Source organism: Bufo bufo, chromosome 7 (assembly GCF_905171765.1).
Source record: "Bufo bufo chromosome 7, aBufBuf1.1, whole genome shotgun sequence".
In the NCBI taxonomy this organism is placed as follows: Eukaryota; Metazoa; Chordata; class Amphibia; order Anura; family Bufonidae; genus Bufo; species Bufo bufo.
The window spans coordinates 7779459-7803899 of NC_053395.1; the positions used below are offsets into that span (position 1 = coordinate 7779459).

General features: G+C 44.9%; 1 protein-coding gene across 1 annotated transcript; it reads right to left on the bottom strand.

Moving 5' to 3' along the window:
• On the bottom strand, window positions 1-23662 carry LOC121007959 (serine protease 33-like). Its single transcript, XM_040440227.1, has 5 exons — window positions 23572-23662; window positions 9250-9409; window positions 5491-5750; window positions 5065-5234; window positions 1-812 (listed from the first exon to the last, which is right to left on the bottom strand). The coding sequence occupies exons 1-5, from the start codon at window positions 23660-23662 to the stop codon at window positions 453-455; spliced, it is 1041 nt and encodes a 346-aa protein (XP_040296161.1). The 3' UTR covers window positions 1-452.
• Window positions 23663-24441: the final 779 nt, after the last annotated feature.

The window sequence follows — 24441 nt, forward strand, 5'->3', positions numbered from 1 at the left end:
AGTAAATGGCGGTATATAAATTCATTGATATCTGCAGTAAATGGTGGAATGATGTATACCGAAGACCATGTCTGATGGTGATGTCACCATGGTAGTACCAATGTTCTGAACTGCAGGACGGGATGAAGATCCTGATTGTCAGGAATCCTGGGACAATTAGTGACAATTAATCAATCAGAATGTTTAGAAATCTTGAAGACGTTTCCCTGCTGGTCCAGGCGGCCTCCTCCGATCAGCTCGGAGGTCACCAGCATTGGGGCATCCGTCTCCAAGAAGGAGCAATGAGGTGATGTCCAAGCCTTCTCCCCGATCTCAGTACAATCCGAGTCTCCTCAGAGACGCTTGAAGAATCTTTCCTGACATTGAGGCGGCCGCTTGGATTTCTAAATAACTTTAGTGATTGGAGATTTGTGGATTGATACGTTGGAACATTAAAGCTTCTCCGTCACTTCTTACATAATGTCCAGAGTCCTGATGAGGAACATCAGAAGCATTAAACCCGCAGCTCCGACGTGAGGCATCTGCCCCGCCGCCCCGCTGGTGTCTTCTTGGATGTTTTTGGATGAGGAGAAGCTTTTTGCGGCAGCCGTTGGCTTCTTGGTGCTGAATGTGTTGACATGGATTGTCACATTGATATTCCCCTCAGATGTTGGATCCAGATCAGCGTTTTCCTGGATCCAGGCTGAGAAGCTGGAGACCTTGGTGTAGACTCCGGGTTCTCCGGGCCTGGCACAGCCATCTCCCCAGCTCACAACGCCAACAAGAAACCAGGAATTACCAAACTGACAAGCCAGAGGGCCCCCCGAATCCCCCTGAAGAAAAAAACATATGATGTAGTTATAGCAGGGGCCCCACAACCACCCTGATAATTCTATACATAGAGCTGGTATAACCTGGGCATCTCCTCCTGTATATAATAATATATGTACAGCTGGTATAACCTGGGTATCTCCTCCTGTATATAATAATATATGTACAGCTGGTATAACCTGGGCATCTCCTCCTGTATATAATAATATATGTACAGCTGGTATAACCTGGGTATCTCCTGTATATAATTATATATGTACAGCTGGTATAAGTTATACATCTTCTTGTATATAGTGATATGGAGCATGCTGGTATAACCTGGGTATCTCCTCCTGTATATAATAATATATAAACAGCTGGTATAAGTTATACATCTTCTTGTATATAGTGATATGGACCATGCTGGTATAACCTGGGTATCTCCTCCTGTATATAATAATATATGTACAGCTGGTATAAGTTATATATCTTCTTGTATACAGTTATATGGACCATGCTGGTATAACCTGGGCATCTCCTGTATATAATTATATATGTACAGCTGGTATACAGTGCCTTGCAAAAGTATTCACCCCATTGACTTTTTTCGTGTTTTGGTGCCTCACTACCTGGAAGTAACATGGATTGTTTGAGGATTTGCCTCATGTAATTTACAGAACCTGCCCACTCTTTGAAGATTTTTTTTTATTGTGAAGCAAACAACAAATAGGACAAAATAACAGAAAAGGTCAATCTGCAGAACTATTCACCCCCTACAGTCAGTACTTTGTAGAGCCCCTTCTGCAGGGCCGGTACAAGGCAGGGGCCGAAGGAGCGGGTGCCCTGGGCGCTACAAGGAGGGGGGCGCAGGTGGGCCGGCAAGCCTGAGTGCCGCAAGGCCGCGGCCCTGGTGACAAGTGGGGGCGGCCGCGGCCGGCGGCAGGGCAGAGCAGGAGATGAGCGCTTCCATTGCGGAAGCGCTCATCTCCATAGTCATCTGTATTGCAGTCCTCAGGACTGCAATACAGATGCCTGCGCTGCGGCAGAGGAGGGAGAGGTGTGTCCCCTCCTGTTCCTCTGATAGGCTGCCGGCCTAATGCTGGCAGCCTATCAGAGGCCGGTGCAGGCGGCGCGATGACGTCATCGCGTCGCCTGACTGCCGTATAGCGAGGGACACAGACGGAAGAGGCGGCCTGCATCGCATCACATTGCTGGAGGTAAGTATAAGTTTTTTTAATTTATTTTTTTATTTATATAGGTACAATACTGGGCTGGGCTGGCACATAAGGGGGGACTACTGGGCTGGGCTGGCACATGATAAGGGGGGCTGCCTACTGGGCTGGCACATGATAAGGGGGGACTACTGGGCTGGGCTGGCACATAAGGGGGGCTACTGGGCTGGCACATGATAAGGGGGGACTACTGGGCTGGCACATGATAAGGGGGGCTACTGGCACATGATAAGGGGGGCTACTGGCACATAAGGGGGGCTACTGGCCCATAAGGGGGCTACTGGCACATAAGGGGGGCTATTGGCACATAAGGGGGGCTACTGGCCCATAAGGGGGCTATTGGCAATAAGGGGGGCTACTGGCACATGATATGGGGGGCTACTGGCACATGATATGGGGGCACTCTGGCTACTGGCACATGATATGGGGGCACTCTGGCTACTGGCACATGATATGGGGGGGGGGGCTCTGGCTACTGGCACATGATATGGGGGCACTCTGGCTACTGGCACATGATATGGGGGGCTACTGGCACATGATATGGGGGCACTCTGGCTACTGGCACATGATATGGGGGCACTCTGGCTACTGGCACATGATATGGGGGGGGGGGCTCTGGCTACTGGCACATGATATGGGGGCACTCTGGCTACTGGCACATGATATGGGGGGGGGCTCTGGCTACTGGCACATGATATGGGGGGGGCTCTGGCTACTGGCACATGATATGGGGGCATCTATGGGGGCACATCTTACTGCAGATTATTTAGGGGCATCTACTGAGGCTAAAAAGAAGATATTTTATATGGGGGGCTCTGTATAGGGGCATTTTATACTGGGACACATTATGGTGGGTACTATGGGGAAGGGGGGAGCACTATGGGGGTCATCTACGGGGGCACTGAGAAGGGGTATTTTATGTTGGCACATTATGGGAACATTAGCTCAACTGGGGGCATTACAAAGGGGTATGTTTTGCATATTATAAGGAGAATTATTACTACTGGGGGGGGCATTATGGTGGGCTTTATTACTCCCTCATGGTATGACCCCCTAGTAGCAGCACCAGCCTCTCCCTGCTCTGCTATTCCTCTGCCCCTTCTCCAAATCCTTATTATGAAATCTTTCTCATTAGGATAAAGCACAACATCAGCTCCGCCGAGCCCCCGGCCAAGTGTTGAAGTGGCGTCCGAGATCCCCAAGGGCCAAGTCAAGTAACTGTAAGTTTTTATGGGGGTTCTACAAAAGAGCTATCGTGGGGCAAAGTTCATATTCGTGTTTACACACGTGTTTTAAAATGAATACTTTCAAAGTCCCACAGTCCTTTGTTCTATTGCTTTAAGTATATTCTTGTTTTGAAACAACATTGATTCTTTCTTAAAAACGGGGGGGGGGGGGGGGGGGCGCAGTTTGCCATCTTCGCCCTGGGCACCAAATGGCCTTGTCCCAGCCCTGCCCTTCTGCAGCAATCACAGCTCCGAGTCACTTTGGATAAGTCTCTATGAGCAGTCGCCACATCTGACCGCTGGGATTGTTGCCCATTCCTCCTTGCAGAACTGCTCCAGCTCCTTCAGGTCGGATGTTTCTGCTTGTGAACAGCCATCTTTAAGTCTGACCACAGGTTTTCTATTGGATTGAGATCTGGGCTGTGACTCGGCCGTTCCAACACATTTACAGGTTTCCCCTTAAACCACTCAAGTGCTGCTTTAGCCGTGTGTTTGGGGTCATTGTCCTGCTGGAAGGTGGACCTCCGTCCGAGCCTCAGATCACGCACAGAGTGGGCCAGGTTCTGCTGAAGGATATCTCTGTATGTAGCACCATCCATCTCTCCCTACCCTCTGACCAGTTTCCCAGTCCCATCCCCCAGTATGATGCTTCCACCACCAGGTCTCACTGTGGGGATGGTGTTCTTTGGGTGATGTGTTGGGTTTGCGCCAGACATAGCGTTTTCTTTGATGGCCGAAAAGTTCAATGTTAGTCTCCTCAGACCAGAGCCCCTTTCTCCATACATTTTGGAGTCTCCCACAGGCCTTTTCACAAACTCACAACGCACCATTTTGTTTTTTGCTAACAGTAATGGCTTTCTTCTGGCCGCTCTGCCATAAAGCCCAACTCTATGGGGCGTACGGCTTATTGTCGTCCTATGTACAGATACCCCAGTCTCTGCTGTGGAACTCTGCAGCTCCTCCAGGGTTACCTGAGGTCTCTGTGCTGCCTCTCTGATTAATGCCCTCCTTGCCCGGTCCGTCAGTTTTGGGGGCGGCCGTCTCTTGGCAGGTTTGCTGTTGTGCCATGTTCTTTCCATTTGGTTACGATAGATTTGATGGTGCTCCTGGGGATCATTAAAGATTTGGATATTTTTTTTATAACCTAACCCTGACTTGTACTTCTCAACAACATTGTCCCTTGCTTGTTTGGAGAGTTCCTCGGTCTTCATGGCAGTGTTTGGTTAGTGATGCCTCTTGCTTAGGTGTTGCAGCCTCTGGTGTGTATATGTAATGACAGGTCATGTGACACTTAGACTGCACACAGGTGACATCATCTCACTAATTATGTGACTTCTGAAGGTAATTGGTTGCAACCAGAGCTTTTTATGGGCTTCCTAACAAAGGGGGTGAATACATACGCACAGGACAATTTTCTGTTTTCTGTTTCTAAACAATAGTTTTATTTATATATTTTTCTCATTTCACTTCACCGACTTAGACTATTGTGTTCTGATCCATCACATAGAATTCAGATTAACAAAACATTGAACTGAAGGCTGTAATGTAACAAAACACGAAAAAAGTCAAGGGGGGGGGGGGTGAATACTTTTGCCAGGCACTGTAAGTTATACATTTTCTTGTATATAGTGATATGAAGCATGCTGGTATAACCTGGGCATCTCCTGTATATAAGTATCCATTTATAGCTGGTATAACCTGGGCATCTCCTGTATCTAAGTATACATGTACAGCTGGTATAACCTAGGCATCTACTAGTATATGTATCTATATCTAAGCACATCAGAACAGTTTGGATGCGGCCAATGAGGACTTACCTGGCAGGAATCCTTCTTTCCCTCCTGGTATCCGGCACAGATCATGTCGTCTTGTACAACGCTCATGGCAGCGGTGATGTTGTAGGCAGCTTTGAACATGTGGTCACATGCGGAGGAGTTGATAAGAGGAAGTTCCACTTCTTGCAGGATATACGGGAGGGCCAGGCTTACTGGAAAAAAAACATACATGAACCCTCCAGTCTTCATATCATTTTCTACTGAAGAATCTCTGACTGCTGCCTGGTGGAAACCATACTGTAATGGTGCGAGCAGGGAGCTCTCCGCCTTCACCCCGTGCCCGAGGGAGCACTCTGGTCTCTTGGGGTTGACCCAATACCTAATCATTGTGCAGCTATGTACATGACTGTGGTGTCCACACCTCATCTCTGATCAGTGGTCAGAGACCTCGTTGGTCAGATAACTTACCTCCTTCCATAATATTCCCCCAGCCGGTTACCCAGCACATCATTCCGTCTGGGAATAGCTGGTCGGGGGAGGGGAGGCAGATTGGCTGAATGTAGTTATTAAAAGTCACAGGACGCTCCAGTTCCAATAAAGCCAGGTCTCCGCTGCTCCCGTCTCCGCTGTATATCGGGTGGATGATGGTGGTTTTCACTGGTACAATGACCCTCGTGGTACTTGTTCCTATCAGGGTGAGCACGCCCAGCATCACTGAAAATGTTCCACTCCTGATAATCACAGTGAGAAGAAAGGATAAGACAATTAATACCCATTATAGCACCAACATATACTACTGCGCAATACAAGAGACAAACATGGCCGACAACTATTGACCCCAAACGTCTGCAAACAACAAGGTGCAAAGGGGAGTTCTGACCTCCGATCTATGAGGGTCCTGACATGGGAGGCAGAAGGGGTTGTGTAGAAGCCATGGAAAACACTGAATGAGCCATTCACCCCGGGGGTGATGTATGATGGCGGAGGTGTCACATCCCCCCTCGGAGGTCATGGGGTGGAGGAGGTAATGGAGAAGTAGAAAAGCGGTAAGAGCGGTAAGAACATCCCGGAAAACAGGTGCAGCCAGGGGCGGACTGGGAATGTAAAGTGGCCCTAGAAAAATAAGTGGCCCCATGTTGTAATTGGGTCTATACTGACAAAAGGCGAGGCAACAGAATTAGGCGGGAAAGCAATACTGTAGTGCAGCACAAAATACCACCCCAACAGAACCAAATACCGCAGTGCAGAACAAAATATTACCGCCTTCATCCCAGCATGAAACGGCATCATCGTCCTTCAGACGGCAATACAGTTGAATTCAGGAAAGCACCTGTGGCCGTTAGTGCTTGATGCTCCTATATTAATTAATGCTGAGAGCATCAGTTCTCTATGTACATGGCTGCTGGCCAAGATGAGGGCTTGGATGGCCCCCCTGGGCATTGGCCCACCAGGAAATTTCCCTGTAGGATCTATAGCCAGCCCGCCATGGAGTGCAGCATGGGAGGATCATCAGGAGGATGGTGGACACAGATGAAGGCAGAGCTCCTGCCTCACAGGACAGTCACTGCCGTCCTCCGCTGTCCTATAATATACTGTATTATGTAAGAGGTCAGTCTAAGAAGAACATCCTGGAGAACAGGTGCAGCATGGGAGGATCATCAGCAGAATGGAGGGTGGAGACAAAGATGAAGACAGAGCTCCTACCTCACAGGACAGTCACTGCTGGCCTTCACTAACCTATAATATACTGTATTATGTTTGAGGTCAGTATAAGAAGAACATCCCGGAGAACAGGTTCAGCCTGGGAGGATCATCAGGAGGATGGTGGACACAGATGAAGGCAGAGCTCCTGCCTCACAGGACAGTCACTGCCGTCCTCCGCTGTCCTATAATATACTGTATTATGTAAGAGGTCAGTCTAAGAAGAACATCCCGGAGAACAGGTGCAGCATGGGAAGACCATCAGCAGAATGGACGGTGGGAGACAAAGATGAAGACAGAGCTCCTACCTCACAGGATAGTCACTGCTGGCCTTCACTAACCTATAATATACTGTATTGCAGTGTCCTGAAATGCATTGCTAGACACTGTTATTGTATTTCATGGAAATGTGCTAACTGTAATGTAAAGTAATGTCACCAAAGCAATATGTAAAGAATTCCTATTAACAGGCTGGTAACCACCACTTCACATCAGTCACCACTAGATGGCGCTGGTACATTCCTCTTTCAAAGGGAATGGCTAGACACCGGAAGGAGGAAGTGTGTAGTGGGAGTGAGGAGAGAGTCCGTTCAGAGTGAGGAGAGTCAGAGGGAAGTCCACCATGTAGCTACCACTTTAGTCTCCTTGGAAGGCCAGGCTGTGGGAGGTTGGAGGAGGAATCATGAGAAGGTACCCTAGTGATCAGGAGAAGCCTCAAGTACCTGGACACACCATTTCAACAAAGCGCAAAGTTGTGTTTTACCACATTCGACAATCAGGTGGCAACAAAGGGCGCAGGCTGGGGTGCACGGCCTTTCTAAGGCGGGGGTGCACGGCCTTCCTGAGGCGGGGGTGCACGGCCTTCCTGAGGCGGGGGTGCACGGCCTTCCTGCCTTCCTGAGGCGGGGGTGCACGGCCTTCCTGAGGCGGGGGTGCACGGCCTTCCTGAGGCGGGGGTGCACGGCCTTCCTGAGGCTGGGGTGCACGGCCTTCCTGAGGCGGGGGTGCACGGCCTTCCTGAGGCGGGGGGGCACGGCCTTCCTGAGGCGGGGGCGCACTGCCTTCCGGAGGCGGGGGGGCACGGCTTTCCTGAGGCGGGGGTGCACGGCCTTCCTGAGGCTGGGGTGCACGGCCTTCCTGAGGCGGGGGTGCACGGCCTTCCTGAGGCGGGGGGGCACGGCTTCCTGAGGCGGGGGTGCACGGCCTTCCTGAGGCGGGGGTGCACGGCCTTCCTGAGGCGGGGGGGCACGGCCTTCCTGAGGCGGGGGTGCACGGCCTTCCTGAGGCGGGGGTGCACGGCCTTCCTGAGGCGGGGGGGCACGGCTTCCTGAGGCGGGGGTGCACGGCCTTCCTGAGGCGGGGGTGCACGGCCTTCCTGAGGCGGGGGGGCACGGCCTTCCTGAGGCGGGGGTGCACGGCCTTCCTGAGGCTGGGGTGCACGGCCTTCCTGAGGCGGGGGTGCACGGCCTTCCTGAGGCGGGGGTGCACGGCCTTCCTGAGGCGGGGGGGCACGGCCTTCCTGAGGCGGGGGGGCACTGCCTTCCGGAGGCGGGGGGGCACGGCTTTCCTGAGGCGGGGGTGCACGGCCTTCCTGAGGCGGGGGGGCACGGCCTTCCCGAGGCGGGGGTGCACGGCCTTCCCGAGGCGGGGGTGCACGGCCTTCCCGAGGCGGGGGGTGCACGGCCTTCCCGAGGCGGGGGGGGGGCACGGCCTTCCCGAGGCGGGGGGGGGGCACGGCCTTCCCGAGTCGGGGGTGGGTGCACGGCCTTCCCGAGGCGGGGGTACACGGCCTTCCCAAGGCGGGGGTGCACGGCCTTCCCGAGGCGGGGGTGCACGGCCTTCCCGAGGCGGGGGGGGGGGGCACGGCCTTCCTGAGGCGAGACCGCACTGTCCTGATCAGTGCACTAACAGTACGTTTATTCCCGCAGCCATATGCTACTACAGAATGATTCCTGCGCGGCTTCCACTGTCCTCCCTTAGACTCAGCGCTGGATCCGATTACTACTCATATAATCACCAGCACTGACCGCGGTATCGAGAAACTCACACCTAACACCTGCCCCCGCCTGCGCCCTTTGTTAGCACCGGATTGTGCACAGCGCTCTTAGGGATCAGATAGTTTTAACCTTATAAGTTTCGCTCACATTTCCTCATTATTTTAACAAATGTATTAAAGGTTACGTTTTAGCGTCCGGGACAAGAGTGGCCATAAGCCTAGTTAGGCTACGTGTTGTAATGTTACATCGCACACATATACCAGGGGGGGGGGCACAGGTGGCGTGATATCGCTCTGTGTGCTCCCACGTCTAGCGGGGATTACTCACGCCTGTCGCTTCTCACGTCTTCTATCCTCATTGCTTCTGCGTTTTCTTCGTGTCTGTAAGCTATCTGAACTGCAAAGACAAAGTTATCCACAGATGACAGGTCATGGTGAGCGGGCGCAGGCTGAGCTCTGCTACATCTGTATGAAATGCAGACACTGATATATGGTCCATACAGGACATATAGGAAAAATCATTCCCTCACCCCATACAATGCGCAGCAGTGACCACCCAGCTCCTGGAGATAAGGGACCCTCCGCACAGATGCGTGTTATCAGAGATCACGCTGACCTGCCACGGCCACTTCCCCGGAAGAGAGTTCTTACCACCTACAACCCGCTGGGAGAAGGAAGGCCGACCGCAGTCTACAGGGGAAGAAGAAACAGCAGACACTGGAGACATCAGATAGATAGATAGATAGATAGATAGATAGATAGATAGATAATAGATAGATAGATAGATAGATAATAGATAGATAGATAGATAGATAGATAGATAGATAGATATGAGATAGATAGATAGATAATAGATAGATAGATAGATAATAGATAGATAGATAATAGATGATAGATAGATAGATAGATAGATAGATAGATAGATAGATAGATAATAGATAGATAGATAGATAATAGATAGATAGATAGATAGATAGATAGATAATAGATAGATAGATAGATAGATAGATAGATAATAGATAGATAGATAATAGATAGATAGATAGATAATAGATAGATAATAGATAGATAGAGAGATAGATAGATAGATAGATAATAGATAGATAATAGATAGATAGATAGATAATAGATAGATAGATAGATAGATATGAGATAGATAATAGATAGATAGATATGAGATAGATAGATAGAGAGATAGATAGATAGATAGATAATAGATAGATAGATAGATAATAGATAGATAGATAGATAATAGATAGATAATAGATAGATAGATAGATAATAGATAGATAGATAGATAATAGATAGATAATAGATAGATAGATAGATAGATAGATAGATAGATAGATAATAGATAGATAGATATGAGATAGATAATAGATAGATAGATATGAGATAGATAGAGAGATAGATAGATAGATAGATAGATAGATAATAGATAGATAATAGATAGATAATAGATAGATAATAGATAGATAGATATGAGATAGATAGATAGAGAGATAGATAGATAGATAGATAGATAGATAGATAATAGATAGATAGATAGATAGATTAATAGATAGATAGATAGATAATAGATAGATAGATAGATAATAGATAGATAATAGATAGATAGATAGATAGATAGATATGAGATAGATAGATAATAGATAGATAGATAGATAATAGATAGATAATAGATAGATGATAGATAGATAGATAGATAGATAGATAGATAGATAGATAGATAGATAGATAATAGATAGATAATAGATAGATAATAGATAGATAGATAGATAGATAATAGATAGATAATAGATAGATAGATAGATAGATAATAGATAATAGATAATAGATAGATAATAGATAGATAATAGATAGATAATAGATAATAGATAGATATGAGATAGATAGATAATAGATAGATAATAGATAGATAATAGATAGATAGATAATAGATAATAGATAGATAGATAATAGATAGATAATAGATAATAGATAATAGATAGATAATAGATAGATAATAGATAGATAATAGATAGATAATAGATAGATAGATAATAGATAGATAATAGATAATAGATAGATAATAGATAGATAATAGATAGATAGATAGATAATAGATAGATAGATAGATAATAGATAGATAATAGATAGATAGATAATAGATAGATAGATAGATAATAGATAGATAGATAGATAATAGATAGATAATAGATAGATAGATAATAGATAGATAGATAGATAGATAGATAATAGATAGATAGATAGATAGATAGATAGATAGATAATAGATAGATAATAGATAGATAGATAATAGATAATAGATAATAGATAGATAGATAGATAATAGATAGATAATAGATAATAGATAGATAATAGATAGATAATAGATAGATAGATAGATAATAGATAGATAATAGATAGATAGATAATAGATAATAGATAATAGATAGATAGATAGATAATAGATAGATAATAGATAATAGATAGATAATAGATAGATAATAGATAGATAATAGATAGATAATAGATAGATAGATAGATAGATAGATAGATACAGTATGAGACAGACAGACAGACACATTGTAGATACCTGCCGCTGTTCTGTTCACCAGATCTGCATTAGAAGAGAAGTCATAGGTTAGGTCCAGATTCACACTCATTGTAGGCAGCAGAGCTCGCAGTTTCCTATTAGGCTGGGTTCACATCTGCGGTTTTGTCTCCGGCAGTCTGATCCTGGGGGAGGAACAGACTGCCGGAGTTTACCGGATCCAGCGCAGCCGGATACCCTGCGTACCGCCAAATCCCCATTTACTGAAATAGGATCAGACGGTGACCGGCATATGTATGTTTCGGCCTAACAAAAAATGCTGAATGAAGTATTTTTGTCCGGCCGAGGGCCGCCATGTACAGTGAATGATACAGTGAATTCCGGCAGTCTGTTTCCCTGACAGAACAGACTGCTGGAATTAAGGACGCAGATGTGAACCCAGCCTTAGGCTTATTTTAGGATAATGTAGAACTTTTGTTTCGGTGTCTGCATTTATCCAGCGGTCTAGTCTGGGGTCTGTATTTATTTAAGGGTCCGGTCTGGGTTCTATTTGAGGGGTTTGGACTGGGGTCTGTATTTATTTAAGGGTCTTGTCTGGTATTTGTATTTATTTATTCATTCACCTGGTCGGGGGTCTGTGTTTATTCAGGGGTCTGGTCTGATGACTGCATCTATTTAGGGGTCTAGTCTGATGACTGTACTTATTCAAGGGTCTGGTCTGGGGTCTGTATTTATTTAAGGGTCTGGTCTGAGGTCTGTTTTTATTAAGAGGTGTGGACTGGAGGCTGTATTTAGGGGTCTAGGGTCTGGTCTTGGGTCTGTATTTATTCAGGGGCCTGGTTTTATTCAGGGTTCTGGTCTGGAATCGGTGTTTATTCAGGGTTCTGGTCTGGGGTCTGTATTTATTCAGGGGTCTGGTCTGGAATCAGTGTTTATTCAGGGTTCTGGTCTGGGGTCTGTATTTATTCAGGGTTCTGGTCTGGGGTCTGTATTTATTCAGGGGTCTGGTCTGGAATCAGTGTTTATTCAGGGTTCTGGTCTGGGGTCTGTATTTATTCAGGGTTCTGGTCTGGGGTCTGTATTTATTCAGGGTTCTGGTCTGGAATCAGTGTTTATTCAGGGTTCTGGTCTGGGGTCTGTATTTATTCAGGGTTCTGGTCTGGGGTCTGTATTTATTCAGGGTTCTGGTCTGGGGTCTGTATTTATTCAGTGGTCTGGTCTGGAATCAGTGTTTATTCAGGGGTCTGGTGTGGGGTCTGTGTTTATTCAGGGTTCTGGTCTGGGGTCTGTGTTTATTCAGGGTTCTGGTCTGGGGTCTGTATTTATTCAGGGGTCTGGTCTGGAATCAGTGTTTATTCAGGGTTCTGGTCTGGGGTCTGTGTTTATTCAGGGTTCTGGTCTGGGGTCTGTATTTATTCAGGGTTCTGGTTTGGGGTCTGCATTTATTCATGGGTCTGGTCTGGAATCAGTGTTTATTCAGGGGTCTGGTGTGGGGTCTGTGTTTATTCAGGGTTCTGGTCTGGGGTCTGTATTTATTGCAGGGTTTGGTAATGGCATCTGAATTTAGGGGTCTGGAGCCTGAATTTATGAAGGAGGTCTCTGTATTTTTGGGGTGTATGTTGATATTATAGGTTGGGGACAGGTCCTATATAAATAACTGGGCGGTCCATAATAAATACGGTGATGTCCTCTATGCAATTTTTGGAATCTCTCTGATGTCCCTTCTCAAAAACTGGCACATATGATTTACAGAAGGCTCAGGCAACAACAGGCAACCAAACTGCTGCACACGAAAAGAAAGTAGGAGCTCAACAAGGGGGAGGAGTCTTACTATGGGGAGGAGTCTTAATGTGGAGAGAAGGAGCTCAACATGGGGAGACATCTCAGTATGGAAGGGGGTGTAAAAGTTGAGGGGAGGACTTACTACCTGGGGAGGAGCACAGTATTGGGGAGAAGTGTTATGTAGGGTCGAGGAGCTTACTATGAAGGAGAGGAACTCATAATTGGGGGAGACGTGTATATGTGGAGGGGAGGGGCTTACTATGTAGGGGAGGAGCTCAGTATCTACAGTGTGTGAGGGTCCTATCTGGAATTATCTTCTCAGGGATTATGAATTCATTGGGGTCTGGAAATAGTAAATGCCCGCAGACTATTACTTTACCCATTCAGGTCTCCACAGAGGACAAGTAACACCGATCTCACCTCTATATTCCCGTGATCTGGGACCTTTCCATCACTTACACTCACTGACATCATGATGCTATTTATGGGGGTCTCGGACACCTGCCCTATTCTCCAGACTTGTCATACATGGTGGCTTCTTACTGAAAAGGCTGCTAACCCGAGACAATGGCTTTCCAGTGAAGAGCGGAACGTTCTCCCAGGTTATAAGCCTCAGTATTGTTCTACAGAACAAGTGATCTGTGAATAGAAGCTTCTATAGAAGCAGTAGAAATATCTGACTGCAAACACCCACAAATCAGGGGAAGAATAAACATGGAGAAGACAACAATATTTTCCAAGATACCTACAATCGTCCCAGAACCTGAGGATCTGCCACAGATCAGCGTCCTCAGAATATTCTGGTCATTCCTTTATTATCAATCATTAGGTCACTTCTCCTTATGTCCAATGACCAGAAAATAACCAAAATCCAGCAAAGAATGTCACATCACAGCAATGACAGATATCTCATGATCAGATCTGTTTTATTACTGATTTACAAACCAAGGGGGATAAAGAACCTGCCCCATGAGCTGACAGTCTACAAATAAAATTGGGTTTTCATGGACACTACAGTCAAAACCTGAAATCTAAGGACTTAACAGCCCCCCACACACTCTGCTGCCAGAAAAATGTCCCCGTACTTAACTATTAGGACCCGGGACAAGGTCTGAATTCTGTATTTAAGTGTAAGAACTGATTTGTTGGGTTTCAGTAGAAGACATTTCTGCCATCTCTAAGCCCTGTAATGGGATGCCCCTACGATGACTATCAGTCAGTGATTGGACCGTACAAGCTGTGATCAAGATGGATATGACCAATAACATTCTCAATGCGTAAAGGTTATTATTTCCACGTGATGTCCTTGGTCAGTGCGTTAAAACTCATCTACAACCCCAAATAACAAAATCCAAATGAGTCTACTTACGTAGGAACAGGACAAACATCGGCAAGTGAAGCTGCAAAAGTCGGGGGTTCATAGCATCCAGGACCAAAACACTTATGAAGAGTATAAAATGGCACCTGTGTACATAAGAACATAGTCACAGTCACGTCTGGTTCATATGACTATCCTGCCGTGATGATCTAGAAGAAGGAAACAACCCCCATGAGGCAGTTACTGATCTTAGGGGAACAGTTCTTGCAGATGCCAAATAATTATAAACAGAATAATTTGCTGAATGAATGACCTGATCTCCAGAACCTGTAAAATCATATGAATTCAAACCTTCTATGATACAGAGATAAGTGATATAGAGGAGATACCTATGTATGGAGACGAGTGATGTAGAGGAGATACCTGTGTATGGAGATGAGTGATGTAGAGGAGATATCTGTGTGGAGATAAGTGATGTAGAGGAGATATCTATATGTGGAGATACAGATGTACCATGGTTAGCATTCCCTCTGTTAACTCAAATTTCTTAACTCATTTCATTATCTTGAGACAAAAGCCATTGAAGGTGTTTGCTTAGATTAGATAACCAAACTCAGATCTCAGAAAAAAAGGAGTGCTAACCAGGTTGTAGCTGTAAGTGATGTAGTGGAGATATCTGTGTGGAGATAAGTGATGTAGAGGAGATATCTGTGTGCAGATAAGTGATTTAGAGGAGATATCTGTGTGGAGATAAGTGATGTAGAGGAGATATCTATGTGTGGAGACAAGTGATGTAGAGGAGATATCTATGTGTGGAGATAAGTTATGTGGAGGAGATATCTATGTGTGGAGACAAGTGATGTAGATGAGATATCTATGTGTGGAGACAAGTGATGTAAAGGAGATATCTGGGTGTGGAGACAAGTGATGTAGAGGAGATACCAGTGTATGGAGACGAGTGATGTAGAGGAGATACCTGTGTGTGGAGATAAGTGATGTAGAGGAGATATCTATGTGTGGAGAGAAGTGATGTAGAGGAGATATATGTGTGTGGAGATAAGTGATGTAGAGGAGATATCTGGGTGTGGAGACAAGTGATGTAGAGGAGATACCAGTGTATGGAGACGAGTGATGTAGAGGAGATACCTGTGTGTGGAGATAAGTGATGTAGAGGAGATATCTATGTGTGGAGATAAGTGATGTAGAGGAGATATATGTGTGTGGAGATAAGTGATGTAGAGGAGATATCTATGTGTGGAGATAAGTGAGGTAGAGGAGCTATCTATGTGTGGAGATAAGTTATGTGGAGGAGATAACTATGTGTGGAGACAAGTGATGTAAAGGAGATATCTGGGTGTGGAGACAAGTGATGTAGAGGAGATACCTGTGTGTGGAGATAAGTGATGTAGAGGAGATATCTGTGTGGAGATAAGTGATGTAGAGGAGATATCTGTGTATGGAGACGAGTGATTTAGAGGAGATATCTGTGTATGGAGACGAGTGATTTAGAGCAGATACCTGTGTGTGGAGATAAGTGATGTAGAGGAGATATCTGTGTGCAGATAAGTGATGTAGAGGAGATACCAGTGTATGGAGACGAGTGATTTAGAGGAGATATCTGTGTATGGAGACGAGTGATTTAGAGCAGATACCTGTGTGTGGAGATAAGTGATGTAGAGGAGATATCTGTGTGCAGATAAGTGATGTAGAGGAGATACCAGTGTGTGCAGATAAGTGATTTAGAGGAGATATCTGTGTGGAGATAAGTGATGTAGAGGAGATATCTGAGTGCAGATAAGTGATTTACAGGAGATATCTGTGTGGAGATAGTTATGTAGAGGAGATATCTGTGTATGGAGACGAGTGATTTAGAGCAGATACCTGTGTGTGGAGATAAGTGATGTAGAGGAGATATCTGTGTGCAGATAAGTGATGTAGAGGAGATACCAGTGTGTGCAGTTAAGTGATTTAGAGGAGATATCTGTGTGGAGATAAGTGATGTAGAGGAGATATCTGAGTGCAGATAAGTGATTTACAGGAGATATCTGTGTGGAGATAAGTGATGCAGAGGAGATATCTATGTGTGGAGACACATGGAGTGTAAATGCATGGAGTGTAGAGACTAGTGTGACATGTGGATAGATGTATTGGAGGTACTGGTGTTACATTTAGATAGATGTACTGTATGTACCGTTGTGGCATGTAGGTAGACGTATTTCAGTGTGACATGTGGGTAGATGTACTGGAGGTACTGGTGTGATGTTTGGGTAGATGTACTGGAGGTACTGGTGTGACATGTGGGTAGATGTACTGTAGGTACTGGTCTGATAAGTGGGTCGATGTACACGTGTTTAGTGGTGGAAGTGATGATATCCTGGTGTGAAGAGCAGTGAGAAGGAGGAAAAGTGGAAGTAATAACAAAGTAGATGCTGCAGGACGTCCATGTAGATGCTGCATCAAGGTCCATGTCTGTGGAGAGAGGAAACTTCTTACCTTTGTCCTCTTGTTAGATTGAGATGTAGCTGAGTCTTCCCATCACAGATAAATACTACAATCCTGGCTATTAGTGATAATTGAGACACGTAGACAGAGCAGGTCCAGCTTCTAAGTCATTAACAACAGGTTGTCCTCCATCCCCCTAATCATAGCACTACCCACCAAGATGTGTGGCAGCTCTGCTAATAGAGGATTAGGTTACTTGCAGAGCACATGTAACTTTAGATCTGGCCATGAGATTATTATGGTTTGATCCTCTGAGTCCTGTTACTGGCGTCCAGAATGTCTGGATAATTATTATTACTTCTTGGCACAGTAATGAGCAGGATCTCCAGATGAACCTCAATCCTCAATCCTCTGAACTCCAATCTGAGACTGTCATCTCTGTCACAGAGGCTGGATGATAACTTTGGAGCACCTTCAGACTGTTTGGGATAGGTTTATACCCCTTACTGATTGGTTTACTATGTGCCAATATATTGTGTGTATTTTTGCATCTTAAGCCCCTTTTCCACAAAGCCACTCTTCCTAGTTTCATGGTGTAAAGTCTGGACAATTGTAGATTTTTTGCACCAAATACACTTGAACTTCTGCACGTTTTGATAGATAAATTGGTTTTTCACTTATGTATGTAGAAAGGGGTGACCCTCTGAAATCGTCCCTTGTGGTGGCCACGTGCTCTGTATTTTGAGGTGCCCCACCCTGGAGGTTGATGATTAGTACTGTAGTATTGTAGAAAGTGTTCAGCTCACCATCAGTAGATCCACCTCCAGCGTCATATAATCCACTGCGCTTGGAACAACACAATATTCACAGCTTTAATATACGTAAGAAACCGTTTTTTTTACAATGGAGAATGTGTGGAGATCTGGTTTGCAAAATTTATTTCCAAAAAGCATATGTAAATTGTATGTTTTGCCCCCACCCTTCACCTATTACGCCGGTTTCACATCACCGTTTATTTTTCCGTTCTTCTAATCCAAAATAAAGAGCAAACAGATCCAGTATTTGAAGCATCCGTTCTGCTCAGTTATGAACATTTGGCTTCTGTTTAGCCATTTCCATCTGAGATTTGTTATTTTAGAGCTGCATGCAGGACTTTTTTTCCGTCTAAAAAATAACGGAACAGAAAAAGAACGGAAAAATAAACTGTGATGTGAGGTCTGGTCACTTCCTCTATGACTGTCACCCTGAAGGAATTCAGATGGCCTTGGTGTTCCTCCACAAGATGCTGGTTTCTTGTGGTAGAGTTGTGTATGTGACACATATACACTGCCTGTCCAAAAAAAAAAGTCGCCACCTGGATGTAACTAAGCAGATAGTTATGAGCCTCCTATTGGATAATTACTGCATGGGGGCGATTATCTTTAAGCTGCCAACAAGTTATTTAACCCCGACAGGTGCAATGAGTTGCTTCTCATTTCTTAAACAACCATGTTGAAAGACACATCTCGTGGTCGTGGAAAAGATGTTAGTCTGTTTGAGAAGGGTCAAATCATTGGCATGCGTCAAGCAGAGAAAACATCTAAGGAGATTGCAGAAGCTACTAAAATTGGGTTAAGAACTGTCCAACGCATTATTAAACACTGGAAGGATAGTGGGGACCCATCGTATTCGAGGAAGAAATGTGGCGGGAAAAAAATCCTGAATGATCGGCGATCACTTAAACGTTTGGTGAAATCAAATCGAAGAAAAACAACAGTAGAACTCAGGGCTATGTTTAATAGTGAAAGTAAGAGCATTTCCACACGCACAATGCGAAGGGAACTCAAGGGATTGGGACTGAACAGCTGTGTAGCCGTAAGAAAACCAATAATCAGTGAGGCAAACCAGTGAGGCAAATAGGCTTCAATTTGCTCGGGAGCATAAAGATTGGACTCTGGAGCAATAGAAGAAGGTCATGTGGTCTGATGAGTCCAGATTTACCCTGTTCCAGAGTGATGGGCGCATCAGGGTAAGAAGAGGCAGATGAAATGATGCCCCCATCATGCATAGTGCCTCCTGTACAAGCTTGTGGGGGCAGTGCTATGATCTGGGGTTGCTGCAGGTGGTCAGGTCTAGGTTCAGCAACAGTATGTGCTCCAAGAATGATGTCAGCGACCACCTGAACCTACTGAAGGACCAGGATATTCCAGCAATGGATTTTTTCTTCCCTGATGGCACGGGCATATTCCAAGATGACAATACCAGGATTCATCGGGCTCAAATTGTGAAAGAGTGGTTCAGGGAGCAGGAGACATCATTGTCACACATGGATTGGCCACCACAGAGTCCAGACCTTAACCCCATTGAGACTCTTTGGGATGTGCTGGAGAAGGCTTTGCGCAGCGATCAGACTCTACCATCATCAATAAAAGATCTTGGTGAAAAATGAATGCAACACTGGATGGAAATAAATCTTGGGACATTGCGAATGCTTGCCGTTATCAATACTAAAGGCTTTTTTTTGGTGGCAACTTTTTTTTTGGACAGGCAGTGTACGTTTCCCTCTGCGTCCTCCTTCCGATCTGCTTGTACGTCCTACGGGTTGTGACACGTGTGGCATTCAGTCATGACGTGTGTTGTGTCACATGAATGCCCTAAACTGATGTTGCCTTTGTGCAGATGTTAATGTTTCAGTCATGTGTTCACACATATGGCACCTGTTTTCACCACATTTGTAACGGCCAATTGGTTTTAACCAGTTTAAAGCCATTTTTGCCGTGTATAAGCTGGGAGAGACCAGACTGCCTGAGGGTCATGCTCTTTTGGCAATAAAATGACATCCTGGTTGTGAGATGATGGATCTTCATCCAAGGTGGGAGATGTTTCCGTGATACAGGTGACAAAAAGACAGAAATGGAATACAGATCAAGATGATTATAAAAAAGGAGATATATATATAAAATAACATCTTCATATAGGAATAAGAATACCAGGAATGTACGACGACAGAAAATGCAGAGAACAAAGGGAAACCGCATTAATTTAACACAGAATCATCTGGAGAACATAGCGAGGAACATACTTTTTTAGGAAGAAGAGAAAAGGGAATACAAGGAGAAGCGGACAGAAACATCAATGCCGGTACTGGGAATACATCGGGAGAGTAATACGATCAAAGAAACCGCCAATAGAGAACAGATCATGTGACATCACGTCCAGAGATTAAATGAGCAGTTTACAGGGACAAAATATGGACACATCATTGGTGGTAAATATATCATCTTATGAAGTAACAAATGAGGAGATGCTCCTTTTAAGTAAGGGACAAAATTTCTGCCCGGAGGCAGAAGTGGACTGGTTACAGGTGGAAGTGGATTTGTATAACTTTTTTAGACGTTTAAAACTAAAAATATATTTCAGTGAAGAACAACAACAACCTAAATTAGATGAGATCAGAGAAATACGGGATATCAATAATGTGAAAATATGATAGAAGAATGTGCTTTGTCAGGATAGGATGTACAGTAACTAAGGAGCCGCTACGCAGTGTAGTTTCTTCCGTTCATGTGATTTAGTCATGTGATTCACGTGACCAGAGTTGAGAAGGCAGACGTCAATGATGACGTAGAGGCGCATGCGCAGTTTGAGGAATTACAGCTCGGCCTTTAACATCATCCCTCCCAACAAGTTGGCAACGAAACTGAACAACTTGGGTCTCAGCTCACACCTGTGCAACTGGATACTGGATTTTCTTACAAAAAGACCACAAATCGTAGGCATGGGCAAGCCCTTCTCTTCATCCTTAACACTAAACCCTTGGGCACCGCAAGGCTGTGTGTGGAGCCCTCTCCTTTACTCCCTCTTCACCAATGACTGTAAACCTATTCACAATACCATTATACAATGTGCAGATGACACGACCGCGATAGGCCTGATCTCCAACCATGATGAAACAGCCTATAGGAAAGAGGCCGAGAACCTAGAGAGATGGAGGAAGAACAACAACCTCATACTCAATACCAAGAAAACAAAGGAGCTAATTCTGGATTTTAGGAAGAAGAAATGAAATGGACACCATCCCATTAGCATTAATGGTGGAAACGTGGAGATAGTTCAAAGTTTCAGATTCTTGGGAGTTCATATTAGTCAGGACCTGTCATGGATAAAAAACACAACAGAAATTACCAAAAAAGGCCTTCAGAGGCTTTATTTTCTGAGGAGTCTGAAGAAAGCACAACTCCCAAAACAGCTGCTAGTCAATTTCTACAGGTGCACCATATAATCTGTTATCACCTACTGCATTACAGGGTGGTCCTCCGGCTGCTCTTCTGTGGACAAGAAGACCCTCAAGCGCATCATCAGAATGGCTGGCAGAATCACTGGTCCTCAGTTACCATCACTGGATGACATCTTCACTGCTCGCTGCAGCAACAGGGCAAAAATTATCTGCGGGATCCAACTCACCCCGGCCACAGCCTTTTCATTCCCCTACCCTCTGGTAGGCGTCTTAGAGCCCTACATGCCCGCACCACTAGGCTGAAGAACAGCTTTTACCCCAAAGCAATCAGTCTCCTAAATGCTCGGAGATTATTGCCCCTTCATAGGATAGAAACTACCACAGACTGAAAGTGACGGCTGCATTCATGACCCCATGATGACCTCTTGTCTGCAGTGGTGTCTGATCAGGGTGTATATACACTCACCTAAAGAATTATTAGGAACACCATACTAATACGGTGTTGGACCCCCTTTTGCCTTCAGAACTGCCTTAATTCTACGTGGCATTGATTCCACAAGGTGCTGATAGCATTCTTTAGAAATGTTGGCCCATATTGATAGGATAGCATCTTGCAGTTGATGGAGATTTGAGGGATGCACATCCAGGGCACGAAGCTCCCGTTCCACCACATCCCAAAGATGCTCTATTAGCTTGAGATCTGGTGACTGTGGGGGCCATTTTAGTACAGTGAACTCATTGTCATGTTCAAGAAACCAATTTGAAATTATTCAAGCTTTTTGACATGGTGCATTATCCTGCTGGAAGTAGCCATCAGAGGATGGATACATGTTCTCATTCTGTTTACCCCAAATTCAGACTCTACCATTTGAATGTCTCAACAGAAATCCAGACTCATCAGACCAGGCAACATTTTTCCAGTCTTCAACAGTCCAATTTTGGTGAGCTCGTGCAGATTGTAGCCTCTTTCTCCTATTTGTAGTGGAGATGAGTGGTACCCGGTGGGGTCTTCTGCTGTTGTAGCCCATCCGCCTCAAGGTTGTGCGTGTTGTGGCTTCACAAATGCTTTGCTGCAGACCTCGGTTGTAACGAGTGGTTATTTCAGCCAACGTTGCTCTTCTATCAGCTTGAATCAGTCGGCCCATTCTCCTCTGACCTCCAGCATCCACAAGGCATTTTCGCCCACAGGACGGCCGCATACTGGATGTTTTTCCCTTTTCACACCATTCTTTGTAAACCCTAGAAATGGTTGTGCGTGAAAATCCCAGTAACTGAGCAGATTGTGAAATACTCAGACCGGCCCGTCTGGCACCAACAACCATGCCACGCTCAAAATTGCTTAAATCACCTTTCTTTCCCATTCTGACATTCAGTTTGGAGTTCAGGAGATTGTCTTGACCAGGAGCACCCCCCTAAATGCATCGAAGCAACTGCCATGTGATTGGTTGACTAGATAATTGCATTAATGAGAAATAGAACAGGTGTTCCTAATAATTCTTTAGGTGAGTGTATACTCATAAGCACTTTCTACTTTGCTCTTGCTATATATATATATATGCTGTGAACTGTGAATAGTAATGCTTTCTAGTGCAATGTTTAGTTTTTTTCTAGTGTAATGCTTTAGGTTAAATGTCAGTTCACTTGCTTTCACTCACATTGTATGACAGATATAAAAACAATATCAAATTATGGTGGGAAATGAAATCACTAGAGAGCTATTTGGAACATAAAATCCTCCCCAAGGGATTACGCATCCCCATCTCCACTGCTCCACGCATACGGTCACCAGGCCTGTTGGCACAGTGGAAACAAGTATTGACTAATAGTTCACTAAAAACGTATGAGTTTACTTTTGGAGGAAGAAAAGTCTTTCTTTCAAAAATCATCAGTAAGACTAAAAGAATTGATTGATCTGGCTGAGTCCTTTAAGGCGGACCCTGACTTTAATAAAAGAGAGTCATCACTACAAACTGCAGTAGAAAGGTTTCAGGGCCTTATTAAAGAACGCAAACACAGACAATTCAATAAAGACCTTAAGGAGTTCAAAGAGAATAGGGCATATCAACTAGATAGCAAACCACCTCCTTCCTCTGAGTCTGAGATATCATCCTCTGAAGAGGAATTCTCGGATTCAGAACCTGCTCATTTTAGAGGTAGATCCAATTATAGACGTACTCAAAGGGGTGGCGGTAGAGGACGATTTAATAATAGAAGATGGCCAAGGGGAGGAGGGGGCTGATCATCGTCTCCTTCTTCCATACCTTCTTCCTCTTTTACTACCTCCACACCCAGCACCCGGGGGGATCTTTTAGCCAAAGGCACTCCCTATCAGCTACGGGAACGCACAAGGGTAGGGGAGGAATAGAAGGAAGGGATGAATTGCAAATTATTAATCTCTCCTCTAGGACCCTTAGCAACATCGAAAGTAATCTGTTGAAGAAGGGACTATCATTTGTCCCCACAACTAAATTTGACTCCTTTACATGGGTTAAAGACCTCCATTTATTCTCTTGTAAATTGAAATGGAATAAATTCATGAAATGTAATAATAAACTTACCTGTGAACAACTCGGCATTCAGGATAGTGAATATGCAGATCTTAAAATATTCATGGACCTTCTGGAGGAAGGAACACACAAACCGGGACATGGGCCCTTTTCGAACTTTCGTCCAAAAAGTACAAAACTTCCACCTCCCATGAATTATGATCACATAGATATCTTTTAATATACATTACTCCATTGTGAGAGCCACCATCTTACAAATCTAAAAAAAAGGGATACCTCGAGGCCAATATTTACGAATTAAGAGAAATTGTTCAGATGCAGAGAGTTTTTACTGTGAATCTAGGAAACTTCATAACCGCTTTAGGGCAAGGGGGTATCCCCAGCAGGTCCTTAGAAATGCCTTCCGGTATGCCGAGTCACGGGAACGGCATACCCTGTTGGTCCCGAAGGAAGCTGATCCCAAGGGGAGGGGGGAGGTCATTAGGATTATCTCCACCTTTGGAGATACTTGAGAAGTATTGGCCAATACTTCGGATGGATCTTGGTGTGGCTGATGTTCTATTACCTCATCCAAGCATCACATTTAGACGCGGTAGATGTTTAGATGACCGGTTGGTCCACAGTCACTTCTCACGCCCTGTTCCAATTGGGACATGTTTGGACAGGAAACCATTGGGCATTTTCCACTGTGGAACATGCTCGGCCTGTCGCTATATTAGGAACTCAAAGGTCAATTCTTGCTCAGCCACAAGTTTAAGTTACATTATTAGGGACTTTATTAATTGTAGGAGCAAAGGGGTAGTTTACCTTTGCAATGCTCCTGTCCCATGGACTATGTGGGGAAAACATTTAGAGAATTTTTTCGCCGTGTCCTGGAACATATAAATGACATCAAGAAAAAGAACAATAATCCGGTGGCTA

Bases quoted from the DNA above. Each gene is read 5' to 3' on its own strand.
- LOC121007959 (XM_040440227.1), bottom strand. From the start codon at position 23,662: ATGTCCCGGTTTGTGTGTTCCTTCCTCCAGAAGGTCCATGAATATTTT. The intron at 9,410-23,571 runs GTAAGTTTATTA...CTTCCCCTGTAG, and splicing joins GAATGCCGAGTTGTTCACAG to ACTGCGGTCGGCCTTCCTTC. The intron at 813-5,064 runs GTAAGTCCTCAT...TTTTTTCTTCAG, and splicing joins GAAAGAAGGATTCCTGCCAG to GGGGATTCGGGGGGCCCTCT.